The sequence below is a fragment of the Halyomorpha halys genome, unplaced genomic scaffold (assembly GCF_000696795.3).
Source record: "Halyomorpha halys isolate HHAL.00 unplaced genomic scaffold, Hhal_1.1 Scaffold586.1, whole genome shotgun sequence".
Taxonomy (NCBI): domain Eukaryota; kingdom Metazoa; phylum Arthropoda; class Insecta; order Hemiptera; family Pentatomidae; genus Halyomorpha; species Halyomorpha halys.
In genome coordinates, this window is record NW_027106076.1 from 319,254 (window position 1) to 340,528 (window position 21,275).

Genomic DNA, 21,275 nt, shown 5'->3' on the forward strand with positions numbered 1-21,275 from the left:
TTAATCAGTCAGATTTTTTATGAAATCTAAAAATACATCTCAAAAATTACTAATTCTTTAAGAATCAAACATCTATTGATATAAAACTGTAAGAAACATATCACTGCATAGACCGATTTAAATTTATTTATGCATAATCCAGTGATATAACAGTAACTTAAATTTTATTGTCAAGAACTCATTTCTCTAGTATAACATATCACACAAATTTGATACACATTCATTTAGAGAAAAAAAAAAAGAAGTATTGAGAAGACACGTATACCTGTTCATTAAATGGATATGATGAAGATATCTTATATTATAAGTTCATGAGAGGATGGCAACACTTCGCCTGGGTGCAATATTTCCCATAGCATTGACATTATCTACACTCGACCATTTTTTAAGTCCATTCTTGAGCAATTCAGCAGTTACCTTATCTTCACAGATACGAGACATAGCTTCAAGTTTCTGTGCTCGTTCTTTGCTTAAAGGTTCCCCAGGAAATGCTAAGTCGTTTGCTTCTGCTAAACTTCTTAGATCAAAATAATATTTTGCATATACACTGGAAGGTACATTTATATTAAATTGAAGCATTTCCAAAAACTGCCTTTCTAGTTCGTTCCTATAAAACAAATATACATATATGTAATTAGTTATCTTCTAAGACTAAAAAATTCATTACAAAAGATAATAAGGAAAAATAAATAAGCCTATTACAAATTTCTAGGCCAAAAAATAAAAATAAAAATACAGCATCTAATATAGTAGTAACATAGATCACAGAATTAATTCAAAGAGAAGTTGGTTGGAGAGTTTGGACAGAAAAGAAAATCACACAGGTAACAATTTAGTTTCAACAGTTATTTTAATGTCTACTGACATTTTAGTCTTGATTAGGTCAAAGCAAAACAAGATAACCATAAAGTATTAGGACAATGAAGTATGACAATCCTTATAATATATAAAAATTTGAGTAGATATTCATACATATCTACTAATATATAAAAAAAGAAAATTAAAGATTAAATGAAAGAAATAATACAATACAAAAATATACATCAAGGCATGTTCGGAGTCCACTATCCACCTCCGAACTATATAAACATACTTTGACCATTAACCATTCCTTCAACTTAGAGAAATCTTCTATCCTTGCTACAATTCCTAACCAACAAAAACATCTTATTTCATAATCTACCCATATAAATCTTCAACGAAAGCCTTTTGAACAGGAAGTTGATTAATATTATATTCCTCTGATCTCCAGATATCCTAAAGCTCCTAATCAAACACAATTAACTTCCTTTTACTAACAACAACCATTCCTACCCTAATCTCCCCCCTTTTTTTTACCGATATCCCAAACCATTAATATTCCTTATATTATCCCCCCCCCTTCTAATTTATTTTATCATTCTTTTTCTCCTTTCATAAAAAAATGTGTATTCCAAGCAAATACACATTTTGAGGTCTAACCAAGTCCTGCATAATGGGGGTGGGTGTTTTGCTCATGAATGGTTTAGCTCAAAAAAGGAAAGTCGCAAGAAACTGAAATAAAATATTTAGGGTCAGATGTATGCTCGGGATATAACAGCAACATTCTTTGTAAAAATCAACTTATTGGAAGTGCCACTTTATATAATCAATTATATCAAAAATGGTTTCAACTATTTTGATTTAACTTGGAATGTCAATGAATAATCAAGTAACATTTAATATTAGCTAGGAATTATCCACAGGGATCAATTTAAAAGATTTCATAAAATCTTTCAGTAATGTATCTTTAATTTAATTTTTACTTAAAATAATTAACCATTTTGCATCATTAATAGTAATGAAAAAGGGATAAATATAAATTATAAAAGAAATTGATAATTGACCAAAGGAGAACCAAATACAACAGTTTAGAGAGACAGCCTAGCATAATATCTCTTGATTTTAATCATATGTACACAACACGGTTTTGTCACATCACTGTATTCTTTGCAGGAACCATGTTGATGATTGCAAATTATAACTCAAGAAAAACTAAAATACAAATTTTTATAGAAACAGAATAATAGAAATGTTTTGTTTGAAGTTTACTTCTTTCAGTGCAGTAAGTGAAAGTTGTGTGATGCGTGCAACTTATAAAAATGTTTTTATAGTGTATAGATGGGTTGTCTATAAATCAATAAGGGCATGTTTCGGGCTACGGCCAAGAAACACTACACTAAAAAAAAATATGGTTACTATATATTAAGAGCCTAAATTTAGCACATCTTCATCAGGGCTGTTCAATGAGATATTAATGTTAAAAAAAAAATAATAAGACATAATGGATTTTGTCATTTCACTTTGATTCAAATAAAAACTTATCAAATTAAGGAAATTTATTTAGCAGAGGACAATAAACTTCAAAGCTCTATAAATCATTCAAAAGAAACATGATCAAAAAAATTCACACTATATTTCTTGTCAAAGATAATTCACAATTCCAAGATAAAATGATTTTTATCAGAAAATTGACAAAGGTATTTTGATCTACAGCTCCTCAAATGTTAATTTAAGTAAATGCCTGGAGAATGAAAAATAAATTAAGAGAAAACAGGACAGGATATGTACTTAAATTTTTTTTTATACTCGCTACTACTCTGATCACAGATTCTTTAGAGTAATGTAGTATTTGATCAAGAAAATTTGCCTGGCTTAAGTAATGATTTAAATTATTTTAAATTAGTACAGGACGATTTGAGTAATCAACTTTTAATTTTTTTGTTGATATAGGAATAACAGCTGTCACTTCAGACATAGTAATTGGTAGTACATTCGGAACATATATCGGCAGTGATAGAGAAATACATCCCTTCAATAAGAGACCAATCAGCCTAGAACCATAAATTAATGCCATCTAGGCGAGCCAAAGCTCAAGTGGCCACAAAGATTCATATGCTCTAACCTGAAACAGAGTGTCTATAAATTAAGCCTCCAGTCGGTTGTCATATATTTTAGGTAATTGGGTCATCTTTAGATGATCATCCATTAAAGCATTGACTCAGTTAAATTGGTGATTACTTGACTAAATTGTAACTTAATTAAAGCAGCTACCACACTACCTGGTTTGTTAAATACAGCCGCATACTTTAATAAAAAATAAAGATTTATTATCATAAAAGGATTTTTAAACCAGATTGAATTAAATTAAATAGTAATATAGATTGAATACTAGAATTCTATATAACATAAATGGATTAAAGTTAAAACACTAGAAAATTTACAACTTTAATTGAGAACTGACATGTCTTCTACAGTTATATCTTTTAGGATTTGGCAGTAATCCACGTTCCAAACAGCTTGGTCATCCCAGACTTTAGAGGCAAGAAGTATAGCTCCCAATACTATTCTCTTCCAGTTTCCAGGAGTAATATCAACTTCTGCATAGGTTAACAACCTAAAAATGGATAATATACTTCCTCTTACATTTTTAGTTTAATACATAAAATATCTTAATAATAGCAAATTAATAATTAATTTTATTATTTACTTATATGATTGTTTGAGAGTGGTTTATTTTATTATTAATAATTAGTGTTTAGGAAATGATAAACAGTTCAAGAAGGAAACAATTGTAATGTCAAGTTATGATTGTACGGCTGTCAATCTTCAGAAGTAAATCATTATCACACAAAAAATAAAATCTCCCAAGTACATAGGTCAGTACTTATTCCTCACCGTTTTTTTTTTTTTAAATCCTCTGATTTTCTTTACTGAACATGGCTTATTCTGGAAAATATCCACGTTTTGTAAATTTCTATTGGATAGATAATTACCAATATTTCAAAGTTAGTGACTTGTCATTTGAGAATAAATCTCAAATGAGCCATTGTTATGAGTAAGTGATAAAATTTATATTAGACTAATAAGCCTTGCCTAAACTAATCTCTAATTTTGAGCTATTTCCGAGATACAGATAATGGAAAATATGTTTGCTCATGTGAAAATATTAAAAGTATATGAAATTTGCAAAAATTTATACAATACTGTATCGACAATGATCTTTAACTTTCCACTAACTTTAGGCCAAATCAGATGAAGCATTTTAAAAATATAGCTGTGTCAAAGAAAATAAATGTGTTAGCCAAAGTTGTAGAAGGTATCTGATAAAGTTGATCATTTTTAAACTAATCCCAAATTTTAACCAAATCTGATAAACTCTTTAGAGATTTAATAGAAAAAATCGATAAAGGGAGCAACCCGCACAATCTAAGTAATTTCATTAAAATCAGATAAACAGTTCAACTTATTGAGCTTGGACACAAATTTTACTACAGACAGACATATATGAAACCAAATTTGTTCCTTCATGCCTAAAACCCCAAACAATACAAGAGACAATTTTCAATTCTAACAACTTTTTTTTTCCTACAGTAATACAAAGCTTACCTATAACTTTGGCAGTGAGAAAGCAAAAACAAAACTCAATGAATTTCAATGACTATCTATCTTTTGTAATACCGAACAACGATATAATATTGTTGGTGTTATTAAAGCAATGTTCAGGCACAATGGAAGAAAGCAGAAGTATAAAAATTTTAGTTTACAGTTACAGCCCTGTATATCTCACAAGTACACCTTGTAAACTGGTTGAACGATGGTTATGGTTTGAATGTAAAAATTTTATTGAACCAAAAAAAAAAAATTATTTCAGATTGACAGGCTGGTTTCCGGAAGACAAGAAACATGGTTGAGGCAGTGATAAGATTCTCTTAAAAATGAAAGATCACTTCCAAAGAAGCCAATATACATTAGCTGTGTTTATTGACTTCCAAGCTGCTTTTGATAGCATAGATAGCATATGGAGGAGAAATCTTATTACTAAATTGAAATGTATGGGAATCTCGTTTCATGGGTTTGATCTATCCTAGGGTAGAGATTTATAAAAATTCGCTTTGGTGGTTTATTATCCAGGAAGTACCACAAGGTCTGTCTAATTAATTTAACATGTATAAATGAAAAATTACCCATTTGAAAAGATAATGACTAAGCTTTCAGGAATCCAGGTACTTTTTCATGCTGATGAATCTGACCAATCTGAAGAACATGTTCCAGTATAGATAAATGGTCTATAAAAAAACCCTTAACTGAACATATACCACAGAGTGAAAGAAAATAGAATGACGGCCTATAAAAAAAAAAAAAATGTTCAAATTATTTAGCCTCAGCACTAAAAAACATGACATCCATCCATACTTAAAAGTGAAGAACTAACCAGGACTGACAACACATCAAGGTAACACATTGGACTCAAAGCTGACTTGGTTAAAACAAATCCAAAATATAAAAAAGAAAGGTCAATCAAAACTAAAGTTGAGGAAAAGGATAAAAGGGACAAAATGGGGGATATGAGATATTAAGAACCCATAAATCATACGTTAGGTCTAATGTGGAGAATGGTGATGAAATTTTGATAACCTCATCAAAAATAGCACAAGGAAAATTAGACAAAGCCCAAAATCAGATTACTGGTGGAGTGAAGTCAACTCCTATTGCAACTATGTTATACCAAGCAGGTCTCGAGCTTGTAGTTGCTAGCACAAGTGAAAAAAAAATCTGTGCTTTATCTATTGAAAAGCGAATGAGAGCTTAAAGCCCCAAAAAACTTCGCTATCAAAAGTAGAGGAAATGCTTCACCATATAGACTTACCAACCCAACCAAGGAAAGGCAGAATGTAAGCATCTCCAATATATCAAAGCACAAAACTGCTGAAGTCTACTTATATTTGTATCTGCCCTACCAAGGATTGCCCTGCACCTGATCTTGGAACTGCAGCACTAAAAACTGTTCATGAGGAACATCCTACAGATCAATGGCTACATATTTATAACGATGGTTCTGCTCTGCATCAGGCATTAACAAGAAAGCTGGGACAGATGTTTATAATGTTACTTCCAATTGCCATACCGTTGGAGCTGAATGTGACAATTTGATGGAGAAATACAGCTATTTACCTTGCTATGAAAACCATGATTTAAAGAGATGAAAACACTGCAATATTTAAGGATTCCCAAGCCACTCTATAGAAATTTAAAATAGAAGATTGGAAAATCACCCATAGAAGAAAAATGTAAAATCATGGCAGCTATTATGGAGATAAGAGGAAGAATTATAGCTCTGCAAAGGATACCAGGCCATTTTCCATTGCCACATGGCAATGGATAAGCTTACAAGTTAGCAAAGCACAGTTCTATGTAGAATCTGCCTGTCAAACCAATAGCTTACAGAACAGTAAGGCTATATCCTCTTACTATAAGGAAAGGACAAACACAAAACGCAAGTGGAAGGTAAGAAGTGGGAGAAGCTTTTGAATAAGGATGAATGAATTTGTGGAAATCCTACCAGAGCTAAAGGAGTGACTCCTTCTGCTAAAAATACCTCCATTGACTAGACATTTCTTCAATTATGCACGAAACAAATCATTAATCTGCAGAATGGAAGACGAAATACTATGAATAGATACCACATAATAAATTGGCCTAATATATTAGTATACATAAAATTCATTTATTAGGGTTAAAACTGTATTATTGACCCTTAACTATGCATAAAAATTTATCCATTGAGTGGTTGGAGGTTTGCAGACTACAGAGGTTTAAAAATTTTACTAAACAGAATGCATTATTTTGAACTTAAGAAAACAAAAAACATAAACTAAGCACATTAAATATTAAATGATAAGAACAAAAAAAAAGTTTGAACCAAGAAATATATCGGATGAGAAAAAAGAAAAAAATTATCAACATAAATCAATAAAACTAACAAATTCACATGCCTTCTTCTTCCAATTCCCTCCTTCCCCTCTCCCACAACACTTGAGATTCACATAGACAGCTACCTACTCAATATATTTAAATGTGTTCCTGTTATGTCCCACAAAATGTTCTCTTCTATATGTAAGTCATTTCTGAAAACCACACTATTCCATCAATTCTACTGAATTCCATATCTACCAATTAAAAAAAAACATGAAACACTACAACCCATGAATGGTTAGGGGCTCAGTACTTTGTAAAGAACTATTATTTTAACAAAAGTTGTGCAAAATCACACTCAAGTACCAGTTTTTAACACCAATATATTTGGGGACAAAATCTCACTTAATAGACTAGGTTTGCCACAGAAGGGCTTCCAAAACCAAACAAATAATAGGTACAAACATTACATTAATAGGAGGCAGTTATCTAATGGTGGAACCTGTGATTAATAACCCCTCCCACTAAAGCGGCATAAAATTATAAAACCATTACCATACATCAAGTCTTGTATACACAGTTTAGCAACATTCCAAGTGATGAGCCCTTATTCAATACTTCTACAAAGATTTTAAACAAAAAGTCGATCAAAAGTAATTAAACCTTCCAGTAATGTGACATGACAGACTAATTAAATGTAAAGATTAGGACAATACGTAGATATAAATATGATTGAATAAAACTAAAACTACAACATAAGGGTTACAATTACCTTTCAAGATAGACTAGAGTTATGATGGCACATTCTGCTGTCAACTGCGCAGAATTAAATAATGTTCTAATGAACTTATAAATCTGTTTATGCTCTGGATTATGTTGATCATAATCTTCTGGAACACCATCTCGCTACAAAAATAAAATGTTGCAAATTAATTCAATGGAATTAATGTTCACTGATAATCCATCTTATACACAACCTACTGTCAATGGATGTTTCCTTTCATCAAAAATTTCCATGTATCTCTCAGAGGTTCTATTTTTAATATGATAGTAAATAGCTAATGAAACACACTTTACAGTATTTTTTAAATTAGGCTGTGAAACAGTGCTGTCATCTAAGTATATTGTTGAGCAAGAACTGCTCTTTTTTAGTCCGGAACTTCTAATCTCAGCTATCTAAAAGTACAGAAATTGATAATAACATTTTACCACAGTTGAAAGTTAAAAACAAGTGGAATACTCTTATAACTTACATGATTCTGACTTTTTTTTCTAGACAGACCATCTGGAAAAATATATTAACATTAATTTAAGGAAATGAAGAAAAATTGATTGATTTGTTGTTCTTAAAAATAACTTACTTTCCATAGACACTTTTGAGCGTTCAAGAAATAAAGTCCCAGCTTTGGGGTGCAATGAAGGGTCTGTGTCCCAGTCTTCAATCTCTCTCTCACTAATATGCTGCAAGTTACCAATGCTTTCTTCTCCCTCAGGCAAATATTCTTCAAAATGCTGAACATCTTTTTTCCTTGAAGGTGGAGTAGAATAAGCACAACAACTATTCTTATTTCCCATAACTTGAACAAGTTCAACTCATGTATTTACGAGCTTAACATCTTAGCAACAAGATTCAAATGATTGCTAAATCTACACATAAACTTTACACAAGTAATCTTGGGCATGATTATAATATCTAATATATACATTATCTCGGAAAATATAACTTAACTTTGATAAGAGTTAGGTTAGAGAGTGTATGTTTACTCATGGTCGATTTAATTAAGTGCAAAAGTGAATCCGAGGATTCATATTGACTTAAGTGTCATTCCAAACACCAAGCTCAGGAGAGACAATATATAAATAATGTCAATTAAAATAAACCTAATTGTAATCGGTCCGCCCACTGGGTTGTTTCGTCACGCCATTTATACAGGGCTCTAATCACATTTCGATTTAAGTTAAAATATTTTCTGAATAATCTTTAATCGTAGAAAATATTGACTAAAAAAAACAGTAACTTGTTCTAAGCGTGATTTTTTTTAATTATCTAATTAGCTGCACCATAAAATTATTACTATTGTTTTTCGGCACTCAGTTAAATATGAAAACAAAAATTGATCATTTTTTTTTCAAAATTACGTAATTATAATATTTGAAATTTTAATAAATTTAAAAGTTAGTAGTTTTATATAATAAAAAAAAAAATAAAATCTAAATGTATTGGGATATATATATCCTTCAGCGCTTGCGCTCTTCCTTTGTGGTGTAGTTTCAGTAAAGAAACTCAGTGTTTTTGTTCTCTTACAAAAATTAGATTGTGAATATGACCATAACAATTGAAAATGTTGATATGAACATGGACCAAGATGAAGGCGATGTCGTGCCTCCAAAACCTGAAGTGTAAGTTTTGTAATATCTCAAACATTTGAAGTGCTTCATCATCTTTTATATCCCAGTGAAATTAGTTTATTTACTAATTATTTCTGTATAATATTCCAATATAAGCAACTAGGCATTGTATATGTGTATTTGTGCACTTTATTAGTGTATTTTGACTTAATTTTTCGAATAAATTTTGAATAGTTTGTGTTCAGAAAAAAATAACCTGCTTTTCACCACACAGTTGTGGTGTCAACTTTTTTTCTGTTGACTATGACAATTTAGTCAAATTGAGCTCTGAGCTCTCTTAATTGTTCAAATTGCTTATGTAATATTGTAACTAAAAACTTATTGGTTATGAATAACTTGTAGTGTATATTTATGATAATGAGTTTCTCATTTTCATCTGCTTTTCAAATATTTTTTCTTGTATTGTTATTTCTCAATAAGATTCTACCACAACAGAATGAGTTTCTTATTTTTAAAGTTCCATAATTTTGTTATACTTGGTTCTAGAGTTCAAAATAAGCCCCATCTGGGGGTTAACTTCTAAATTAATTTATACAGAATGCTACATATAAATATTGACCCTACCTTCATGGAAAAGGATCCATTTAGGGGTTCGCTTATCTTTTTTTAATGAGCTGAAGTCTACAGCTTCTAATGAAAGCAATAATATTCATAGAATTTACATTGTTTTTTAAATTTGTATGCTAAATTAATGTAGCACTATAAAACTTTATCAGGAATGAGATGCATATCGAAAAGGGGTAGAATAATACCCATGGTTAGGTATTCTGATGATTTGCTATAAGTGGGTGAGAATAAGAAATCTATAAAAATAAATACAACTACATTGATTAAATCTAGTAAGAAACTAGTTTTTAAAAAAAATACTGATGTAATTAAAAAAAATATATATATATAGTTAGCAGTAGGTACGAGTACAAATTTGGTGATGTAGATTTAGGAGGAAATGCATTTGAATAGGTATTAAGTATTTAGGTTCTATAAATAAAAAAAAAAAATGATAGTGAGGTTCATAGAGGGAAATGCTTGTTATTTTTCAATTTTAAAATATCTTTGCCCATAACTTCTTTCTGTAAACTTAAAAGTTATAATGTATACAAAACTATCGTCCACTGAGCTACATCCCACAGATTTCCAAACCATGCCCTGGCAAGATTACTTGGATTATATTGTAAATGTACTGTATAAGTTGTTAGATGGAGATAGCAAATCATATTAACATAAGGTTATACATCATAACTGCCAAATATAATTAAGATTCAGGGTGCCTATGAGTAGAGTTTGGCGGTAATCATTTATATGAGCCAAACAGGACTATAAATTTTAATAAGAAAATGGTTAAATTATCTAAAAGATGAAAATAATTAATGGTCTTAAAGAATAAATTACACAAAATAATTATAATTCTCAATTACAATTCATTTAATTATGCAGAGTTACTATAATTATTTAGTTATATGTAAATTTAATTTATTTCAGCTTAAGCAATGAAATATTTTTAAATGTTTTTGTTTTGAACAATTTTTATTGAGTTCTACTACTAGTGTGGCCTACAATCCGGTGTCAAATCCTGGCCTCCTCTAGCAGCTTCTGCCAATTCTCTCGTTCCCTAGCAGCTACCATCCAATTTCGAAGCCACAGCATATTCGTTGCATTAGCAGGAACACCATCAGCCCATCGCAGCATTGGTCTTCCTCTTCTCCTGGTTCCATGGAATGACTCCATCAGTAATTGTCTTGGTGGATCCTCACTGCCCATCCTAATGCCGTGTCCTGCCCATATTAGTCTTGCAATTTTCATCAATCGAAATATATTGCTCCTTAAACATAGTGTACAGCTCCTGTTCCTTGTTTTCCACTCTCCTCCGATGAGAACACCACCATATAAACGTCTGAGAATTCTTCTTTAGTGAGACTGGGTGCACTATCGGTGGATAATAGTTTTGTGTAAATTATAACTTTTAAGTTTACAGAGAGAAGTTATGGGCAAACCAATTTTAAAATTGAAAAATAACAAGCATTTCCCTCCTTGAACCTCACTATTATTTTCTCATCAATTTCTTTTTTCTTTTTTTTTTTTTTCGATTTATAGAACCTAAATATTAATACCTATTCAAATGCATTTCCTCCTATATCTGCATCACCAAATTTGTTCTCATTCCTACTGCTAACCATATATTTTATTACATCAGTATTTATTTCGAAAGCTAGTTTCTTACTAGATTTTATCAATATAGTTGTATTTATTTTTATAGATTTCTTATTCTCACCCACTTATATCAAATCATCAGAATACCCAACCATGGGTATTTTTCCACCCCTTTTCGATATGCATCTCATCCTGATAATGTTTTATAGCGCTAAATTAATTTAGCATAAAAATTAAAAACAAAGAAATGTTTGTTGTTATTTTGAGTACCTTTTTTTACCGCTATCCAGCTCTCTAGGCTATCTTCCTTCAAATTGTCATTCAACAATTTATTTTTCAAACAAATTTTGCCCAAGTTGAGTTAAAATGCTTCGTATTATTTCTTTATAGATCATTATAGGTTTAATTTTGTTGTCATAACAATATTATTTATTTTATAGACTGGCAGAAGAAAAAAAGGAGTTGGGTAATCAACAATACAAACTGAAGCAGTATGGAAAAGCCTTGGTTTATTACTCAGAAGCTATTGGTATTCTTCATCCATACAATAATCATTTAGAAGTTATAGTTTAGATCTAATATCATATACCTGTTATGTTGAAATTTACTTAAAATCTTAAGGTTTGTAGCTTATATTTTAGAACATACTTCTTTTCTTTATGTTTGATCACCTTTTCATTTGTTAAAGCTCTTTCTTGGAATATTTGTGTATATTCTACTTAATAACTTTCTTTTCTACCTCCTAGTGAAACAGATTTTTGAATTGTCCCTTTTTTTCCTTGAACCAGTTCATACCCATTTCTTATAGACTCAAGGTGGATATGGTGCTTCAATGCTCTTTCTTTCAGTTCCTATGGACAGAGCATATTTCTTTTGATTAACTCACCGTGTCTTCCTGACTAGAAATCTTGGATGCATCATTTCTTATAACTATGGATTCATTGGTGATAAGAGTTGTAAACTTGCAGCAGATTGTGAAAACACTATCTTGGATATGGGTGTATACGTCTTCATTTTTACCAAAGATATTTTATTTAATTAAATTTGTTTTTTTGTTTTTTAAGGACATTCCTAGTATCATTCTCATTCTGTTTAACTTGATGATTTTATTGTGTACATTATTTGTGCTCCATGAGAGTCCATTTCAGCTTTTTATAACTTAAGGTACCAAGATAATGGGTTATACTCGTAAAGACCTCACTGTAGCATATTTATAAGTGCATTTTATTTAACACATCAGTTTAATTTCATTAATAATATTTTCTTTAAAGTTTCACTTCCTAAATTGTACCTGTTATCACTCAGAACATACTTTAGTGGTAAAAAAAAAAAAAAATGATCTATTAACACTGACCTGAGTAATGGGGCAGCCCTTTTAATTTTAATGAGAAAAGTTTTAGCAAAATCGTTGAAAAATAAATGCAATCAGAACAACTTAACTTGCTCAGAAATGTGTAACCATTGCTCTATGGGGTATAGCTCATAAATTGTTTTTAGTGCAGCAGCTCTAAGCTCAGGTTCAGGGCAATCTTTGTTGATCCGACCACATGCCAGTTTGAGTCGCCCGTAGACTTCAGCGGAATCGTGCTTTGGCATGTAGGAGATGCTTACATTCTGCCTTTCATCAGTTGGTAGGTCTATCTGGTGAAGCATTTTCTCAGCTTTTGAAAGAAAAGTGCGATGGGACCTCAGTCGTTCATTCGCTTTACAATAATCCATCCAGTGTTCCTCTCATCGCATAAGCTTTTCATAAAGACAGAGCATATTTCTCCTTTCTATCCTGTAGTGGTTCAAGACCTGCTTGGAGTTCCATAGCTGTGATGGGAGTCGATTTCACACCGCCAGTGATTATGCGTAAGGCTTGATTTTGAACTTTGTCTAACTTTTCTAACGCTAACGAACTCTAAAAGTTCAGCTCCATACTCCAGATTAGGCTGTACGTATGATTTGTAGGCCGTACTAAGTACTTGGGACGCTCCCCATTTAGTCCCTGTTAGCCTTTTCATCAGCTTCAATTTTGATTGTCTTGTTAAATTAAACTAATATGTTAAATAAATATGCTACAGTTAGTTGCTGATGTATCTATTGAGTGATTGTAGATAAAATTAGGAAAGTTGCATTTTATTAATAAAATTAAGCTAAAGTGTTAAATCAATTGCACTTATAAGTGAATGTGTTTTATTTTTCATATTTTGGTTTGGTATAAATGTTGATCAGCTATTTACTTTTTTTATTATAACTTTTTACTTTAACTTACCTACATATGGAATATACAGTAAGGAAAAGCATTCCAATCGTGAAAAATTTTGAATTTGAGTTTTCAACAGGAAAACATTTTGAGTTCTCCTGACTCCAAAGACCTAGTCTTATAAGATGATCCTTGTGTCTGTTATGAACAGCCATCTTAAAAAAAATGTTCATATGAAACTGAAATTACCTTTTTAAGGTGGGTATATACGTGGTCTGTGACAGCAACTTTTTCGCTAATATCGACCTACCATGTTTTCGATACATTTGTTGGAAATGTTGAGACCACACAATCTTTCCCAATTGCCTCGTTATCTTTTTTGTTAAATTGTTGTATTTTTGGCAGGAACAAAATTTTAATTTGTTACTCCCACCTAGAGAAACCCTAAAATTTGAACTTTTATATATCAGAAATTAAAAATAATTTTTTCATAATTTTCTTCTCTGGTATTTAGATATTTTTTTGCAAAAATAGTATTAACTTCAATACAAGCTCACTGACACATAAAACTTGAGGGCAAAAGTAGGTTAGTAAGTGAAAGTTATGTGATATGCATACTGCACCAGATTTTTCCCATACAGTTGTTAAAAACTTTTATTTTTAAGGTTTGAAGACCAGAAGAAAAAAAAAAAAGTTTTTGTATTATAAAAGTTTTTTTTTTTTCAGTTCCTGCTTTTACCTTTAATTAACTTGGTGATTTATTCTTCTGTTTAGAAGAGAGAGAGAGAAATACTTTATTTATCTATGCTGCCTAAATACATCAGGTTGCTATCTCACACAGCATACTTATCAATCCATAATCGGACATATATAATTGCACATACATGACAAATATAATTACACATACATGGCATAATCAGAAAAAAAGAGATACAATAATAAGATATAATAAACAATTTTTTTTCCCCTACAGTTTCCTTTTACAATCAATTTCGGTCTGTACAACAAATACAAATGTTTAAAACACACAAATAGAGAGGTCAACATATTAAAATAAATAAATAATACAAAGAATAATCTCCGAGCTAATTCCCATGCAGGTGATGGTGTATGTATGATCCCCAGGGAGTCCAAAATAATATTTTCTGCCAAGATCGCAATATCCCCAATGCTAACACCTAGGCCTTCTAAGAAGCTCCTTGTTCTGTCTGGTATTGTTCCGCGAGATCCAAACCAGAGGCCTCACGGTGAACTCTCTCTCCGAAGGTCTCGCGGAATTTTTCCTTAAGGAAAGGGACGCATTTTTCATATATTTTCTTTTTTTCCCTTTCCACTCCACATCCTGTTCGAGGTCATTACTTTCAAATCTTACTGTCGGATCCAAGACAAGAGCCGTGTCTCCGACTTTTGTAAACGCGACAATATCGGCATATCTTTTACGGATCCGTCTGTGTCAATACAATAGACCTCCTCGAAGCAGGTGAAGTCTTTTCTTTCAAGGAACTTCATCAATTCTTCTTTGACCCTGTGGTGCTGGCATGTTATAAGGAGAGAGTTGGGGCATTTTCCCAGCACGTGAGCTGGTGTTTCAGACTCTCTGCCGCCTTTGCGACAGAGGGATCCAACTTCTCCTTGCTGTCCACTGGCTCCTGGAACTCCACGCAGGGGTGCGTGGTTGATATTAAGTTTCAGGGCGTTCACCCATTCTGACCCCGAGAGTTCCTGCTAAATAAAGTCAAAGTATGCTGAAGAAAGCTTTAGGTATTTATCAGGTCATTCCAAAATTTTTTGCACTGGGGGAGAATATTTTAATAGTATAAATAAAACACAATTTAACATTTTAACCAATGATATATTTTCCTCTACCATATCTACAATTTCTCGCCATCTTACAGGTAGCCTTTTAATTCCATTGCTATAGAAAGACTTCCACACACACTAAAAGAAAAAGAGCAGGCCCATGGAGTTATGGACTGACCTGATAGTTAAAATATCAGGATTTTTTCTAGTCTTGATTAGTCTAAGAATGCTGTTCTTATTCTTATTCCGTTGTTCTTATGCTTATTTAAAAATTATCTTTATTAAAAAAATTATATAAATATGTTGTTACAGGTATATTTCATTATGTTTTGTTTCTAAAATAATACTTTAAATAATAATAAATACTAAAATAATAAATTTCTTCATTTGTGCCTGCTGTCTTTTTTCTTTTATGAACTGTTGTGATTCTGATTTATTTTGTATTTGTCATAAGATAATAAATTTCCCTCACAAAAATATAGTTTTTACTTTATTTAGAACTATGGCCAACAAATTCTTCATATTATGGCAACCGTTCTGCCTGTCATATGATGCAAGGAAACTATGCCTCAGCCTGCGAAGATGCGTTACAAGCTGTTACCCTTGATCCTAAATTTGTGAAGGTTAGAAAGAATATAAATTTATTAAATTTTCCTATTTCTTTTTTTTTCTTTATCATCTTTCATTCTTCTTTTTTATAGGGTTGGGTACGAGTTGCCAAATCTAATATTGCTATTGGTGATTTCAAAGGTGCTGAAAATGCTCTAATTCAAATAGAAAAACTAGAACCGACCAATTCTAATCTCGTTGTTGAGAAAAAACACTTGGATAATGCCAAAAAGTTCAATGATGAAGCAGAAAAAGCATATTCTAAAAAAGATTTTAGGAAGGTCGGATCACGTTAATTTTGGATTTGTAATAATTGTGTAGTTTTATCCATTACGTATTTTATTCATTATTAATTTTTTCCAGGTTGTTTACCTTTTAGACCGTGCATTGGAAATTTGTAATGCTTGTTCAAGATTTAAAGTAATGAAAGCTGAATGTTTAGCAAGGTTGGGTCGATATCAAGAAGCCCAAGAATTAGCCAATGATGTTTTGTCAAATGATAAGCAACATGCTGATGCAATATTGGTTCGAGGAATGTGTTTGTACTACCAGGACAATGTTGATAGGGCTTTCAATCATTTTCAACATGTACTTAAACTGGCACCTGATCATTCCAAAGCCCTGGAAATTTATAAGGTTAGTTATTTCTGTTGTTCCATAAGCCAAATTTGGAGTTTTTTTTTTGTTAATTAATTCTTTTTATGATTTTCACTACTAGAAAACAATCTAAAATCTATGTTGAAGCATATCTGTTTATTTATTAAATATTTAAAACATAACTGTTAGCTTTAGCAGTTTGCAGTTAATACTAACAAACAATATAAATCAATACATATAAATGATTTTTTTTTTTTTTAAGTTTGCCACATTTCTTTGGAGTAGTTTACATTACAGATTTTAAGGCAATGAAAGCTCTTTATTTTTTAAAATTTCACTTATTTAGATTTTTTTTTTCACACCATAGAAAAAATACGACGTAACCTCATCTGCAACGTAGACCTCAATCACATCACATGGAAAGATTTTCTCCAATCAATAGTAATAATCAATTTTTGCTATTTTAGTTGCTGTAAATGTCTCACATTCTCATTTAATTCTTGTGACTATTTTCTTGTTTATTGATTGTCCTACAGTTTAGTACATTATTTTTGGATCATATTGGACGATTATTAGTTAATCAGATAGCATTTAAGGAAAAATTGGTCTGAGTGGCAGTCAAGAGAGGTACTCAAAAAATTGTTAAAAGTATTTATTAGAAACTAACGTTAATCCACATTGCTGGGCTTGAGTCAATCCAGGTTGACACTGAACTCTCTGATATGTTTTATATATATACACATACATGCATGGGAGTGGGTGGCTCATTGATAAGGCACTGTGGGCTGTGGCAGATATACTTTTTTATCAATATCAACAATTAATTGGCAGAATATGTATATTGTATTGTTGAGATTTTCGTTTTATATTTGTGGAAACTTAGATATGTTATGAAATTATTTGTTCCAGAAAGCCAAAGCTTTAAAACAGAAAAAAGAGGAAGGAAATGAAGCTTTCAAACAGGGGAAGAATAAAGAAGCTTATGATTTATATACTGAAGCTCTTGGGATAGATCCTAACAATGTTTCCACTAATGCAAAACTATACTTTAACAGAGCAACAGTCTCTTCTAAAGTAAGTTTATTGTTTAATATTATGATCATATTAATTTTGTATTATCTTGGTTTTCCTAATTAATTGTTTTCTCAATCTCAGCTTGGAAGGTTGAATGAAGCTGTTTCTGATTGTAGTGCTGCTTTAGAATTAGATTCAAATTACATTAAGGCCTTAATGAGAAGAGCGAAATGCTATATGGAGCTGCAACAGTATGAAGAAGCCGTTAGGGATTATGAAAAAATAGTTAAATTTGACAAAAGCAGAGGTAAATAAAAATCTATCAATTGTTTACTACCTACTGCTCATTTAACTACTAATATAAATGGATTTTTCAGAAACTAGGAAGTTATTAAATGATGCTAAATTGGAACTAAAAAAATCACTGCGAAAAGATTATTATAAAATATTAGGAGTTAATAAAAATGCCACAACTGAAGATATCAAGAAAGCATATAGAAAAAGGGCTTTAGTTCATCATCCAGGTAATTTAAATATTATTGTTAAGTAATGAATTACTAGTGAGGTGGCATTATCCCACACTCTAATACTAGCAATTTATGTTTGACTTCAAATTGAATTTGGAATCCTGTAGAAAAATATGTTATTTAATCTGGATCATTCGATATTCAATATTTGCTTTTGTCATTTTTATTTTATTTTATCATTTAGAAATTGATCTGAACTAACTCTGTCTTATTTATCATTTTATGATCTTGAAAACTTTCTTTGTTCTACAAACTTTTGACCAATTAACTTATCAATGAGTACTATATTGACCATTCATGTTACTTGTTAAGAAGTCATTGTGAAAAGATTTGATTTTTATCAAATATTTTGATTGAGTAAACTTATTGTTTTTTCTCGACTACAATTTTTATTGTAGGTGTAGTTTAAAAGTTACTACACCTCCCATTTATTTATAATTTAAAAATATTGTAATGTGTTACCTTCTTTCTGTATCTTATTTTGGCTAAGCACTTTAATTAAAGTGATGAAAGGCTATAATTATAGCCCTTTGTTTTACAATTGTATCTTTTATGTAATTTTATATTTTGTTATAGATCGTCATGCGAATGCCTCAGATGTTGAAAAACAGGAGCAGGAAAAGAAATTTAAGGAAGTAGGAGAAGCGTACACAATATTATCAGATCCTCAGAAGAGAACACGATATGATAATGGTTTTGACATAGAAGACTATTGTTCATCAAATGGTAATTTTTTTATGAATTATTATCATATCTTTTGTTTATTTTCTTATGTGAGGTGGGGAAGTTACTGAATTTATTTGAAATAACACTGCTATATCATTATAGTTATAATTGCTTGATTTCACTGATATAATAAGTAATTAATTTAATTAACAAAACATTGCGTAATAATGTGGAGCATTTTTTACTAGTAACAAATAATAAAAATATAAATCATACCAGTATTAAGTTCTGAAGATGTGGTAATGATTGGTACTTGACTAATTAATGTGGTTTAGAAAAGAAATCAATAAATGGAATTTAATTCTTCAGTATGGCCTATTAAACATTTTTGTGAAAATGTTATGACAGAAAATATGCAGTCAACTCTCAATAATCTAGAACTCAAGGGACCAGAGAAAAAGTTCAAATTACTGAGTGTTTGAGTTAATATAGAGGTAGGGAAGAAAAATTTAAACAGAAAAAAGTTTGATGTAAAGTAGTGAATGTCTGACAATTATGAGAAACATAAAAATTAAATTGCTTTCATTAAATTCTAATTTTGAAAAAATCTATGTTTTTTTTTGTTTGTGAACAACTTTCAATTACCATAGTACTGTGATAACATTTTTATCCTTAGGAGGAATTGGAAGAAATAATAAGTTGTGTCCATCCTGAGGACATAGGATATAGTAGAAAGATGATTTAATCTCGTTCAATGTAGCTGGAGTTGGTGGTCCTTCTTCCTTATTCTTGTCCTCATCTTATAGATCATTAGGTTCAGCATCATCTGAGTTTAACTCACCAGTTCGATAGTAGTCCCTATTCTGAGTCTAGCAGAATAGAATTTGTTGATTTCTAGAGGTCATTTCAATTCTACAGATTAATAAAAACCGTGTTTAGAATTTTACACAGTATAAAATAAGACAGCAAACTCAATTATCTCATTCAGTATGTAAATTAATGACAGGTCCATGTATATTAAAAGATGGATTTTTCTTTTCCTTAAAAAAATTAGTGAAATTTTTATGAATCTTGTTATAATAGTAACCTAATAACAAATAAAATAATACTTTCTTTTTTTTCAATTTAGTTGTATGATGATTTTAATATTTTAAGGGTCTGATTTTATAATTTATTTCCATTTCCTAAAGAAAATTAATTAATGATTTTATTATGACCTGAAAATTATTATTTTTATTATATGGGCGACAGATCATGAAGGTCCAAGTCCTCGCGCGATGTATTTCCTAATACATCGCGCGTTTCTTTACGTGGTTTTTTCATAAGGTGGGTTCGTCACTTCCACACCTATTGTTTTGTGAGTGCCACCCATTGGCTAACGGGCCTCACAAATCCCATGGGAGGGGGGAGGATGCTGCGAGTGAGTTTTGTGCTTGTTAATGTAAAAAGTGACTTTTGTGAATTTTATGCTTGTAAAAATCCTGGATGGGGGTTGAACTCGCAACCTTAGGGTTGGTAGACAAGTGCGTTGCCACGCTCCCCCCATGAACCTGAAAATACTAGTTATAAAAATGGTTCTTCAGGATCTGATTAAGACTTCCTTTTTGAAATTTTTTATGTTCTTTTGATTTACTCTTACATGTTTATATAAATTCATTGATTATCTCACCAGTTTGCCTATAATAATTGTCCTGTTTTTCATAGCTGCATCATCTGTCTTCGAGGCATTCTTTCCTGAAGGAGCTCACTTTTTCAGCCAGCAAGGATCTTCTTATCCCGGAACATTCACATTCCAGTTTCAGTGACCTGTTTAATCTATTTAACTTAATTATTTATAGTGTAAATTAAGGATAAGTAATTAAAGTCAATAGAAATAAACTTTTTAAAATGAGAGAGAAAATGACAATTACTATAGTTACAATATTGGAATACACTGCTTATATATATTTTATGTGTATATGTTTTATAAATTCATTACAAACAATGTCATAATTTATTTTTCTGTTTAATTAGTTTTTTCCTGAGAGAAATGTATGTAGACTGTAAGAAACATTGTGATGTTGGAATATATTTTGTTCCATTAGTTTCTTTTTATAATTTATTAATTAATGTGATTGTCAAATCATTGAAAAACAATTTAAAAAAAAAAAAAAAAGCAAAATAAAAAGAGTTAAGATATACACCAAATTTAGAATTTAAATTCTATAAAAACTTAATCGAGTGTATCAGTGAATTTATTATGGAAACCTTAACCCTTTCCTTAATTTTCCTACTCTGAGTAAAGTTTGACAAGAACAAAATCCTTTGTATGAAAAACTCTTTAGAATTCTAAATAGATCATTTATTCTTTGCCTTGGCACTTAAAAAAAAGTGTCAATTTCGAATTGATTTAGTGATATTTAAAAAATAATAATGAAGGGGATCAATTGGTTTAAAAATATATATATATAGTCATGGGTTAAGCATTTATGTAAAATAGTATAATACTTTTTAAAAAATCTTCTTTAAATTGTACCTAGTAACGTATTAAACCTTCTTACTACCCCTGTATTTTTTCTTTTAAAATCAAACCAATTTCTTTTTACATTAACTAAATGTTATTC

General features: G+C 30.7%; 2 protein-coding genes across 2 annotated transcripts; one reads left to right on the forward strand and one right to left on the reverse strand.

Annotated features, from left to right (window-relative positions):
- Window positions 1-230: 230 nt before the first annotated feature.
- CycY (cyclin Y) lies at window positions 231-8,703 on the reverse strand. Its single transcript, XM_014426592.3, has 6 exons — window positions 8,076-8,703; window positions 7,968-7,999; window positions 7,696-7,890; window positions 7,487-7,620; window positions 3,263-3,415; window positions 231-607 (listed from the first exon to the last, which is right to left on the reverse strand). Exons 1-6 carry the CDS (start codon window positions 8,287-8,289, stop codon window positions 310-312), a joined length of 1,026 nt encoding a protein of 341 aa, XP_014282078.1. The 5' UTR covers window positions 8,290-8,703; the 3' UTR covers window positions 231-309.
- A 205-nt stretch (window positions 8,704-8,908) lies between these two features.
- Window positions 8,909-20,895, forward strand: Tpr2 (Tetratricopeptide repeat protein 2). The gene is made up of 10 exons (XM_014426593.3): window positions 8,909-9,114; window positions 11,712-11,800; window positions 15,758-15,882; window positions 15,961-16,149; window positions 16,232-16,504; window positions 17,375-17,539; window positions 17,621-17,786; window positions 17,857-18,003; window positions 18,583-18,732; window positions 20,377-20,895. The coding sequence occupies exons 1-10, from the start codon at window positions 9,038-9,040 to the stop codon at window positions 20,475-20,477; spliced, it is 1,482 nt and encodes a 493-aa protein (XP_014282079.1). The 5' UTR covers window positions 8,909-9,037; the 3' UTR covers window positions 20,478-20,895.
- The last annotated feature ends 380 nt before the right edge of the window (window positions 20,896-21,275 follow it).

Excerpts from the sequence above, each read along its gene's own strand:
- CycY (XM_014426592.3), bottom strand. The coding sequence starts at position 8,289 with ATGGGAAATAAGAATAGTTGTTGTGCTTATTCTACTCCACCTTCAAGG. Across the intron at positions 7,891-7,967 it reads GAAAAAAAAGTCAGAATCAT|ATAGCTGAGATTAGAAGTTC; the intron begins GTAAGTTATAAG and ends CTGTACTTTTAG. Across the intron at positions 608-3,262 it reads GATATAACTGTAGAAGACAT|GAACGAACTAGAAAGGCAGT; the intron begins GTCAGTTCTCAA and ends TTTGTTTTATAG.
- Tpr2 (XM_014426593.3), top strand. The coding sequence starts at position 9,038 with ATGACCATAACAATTGAAAATGTTGATATGAACATGGACCAAGATGAA. Across the intron at positions 11,801-15,757 it reads TTATTACTCAGAAGCTATTG|AACTATGGCCAACAAATTCT; the intron begins GTATTCTTCATC and ends TACTTTATTTAG. Across the intron at positions 15,883-15,960 it reads TTGATCCTAAATTTGTGAAG|GGTTGGGTACGAGTTGCCAA; the intron begins GTTAGAAAGAAT and ends TCTTTTTTATAG.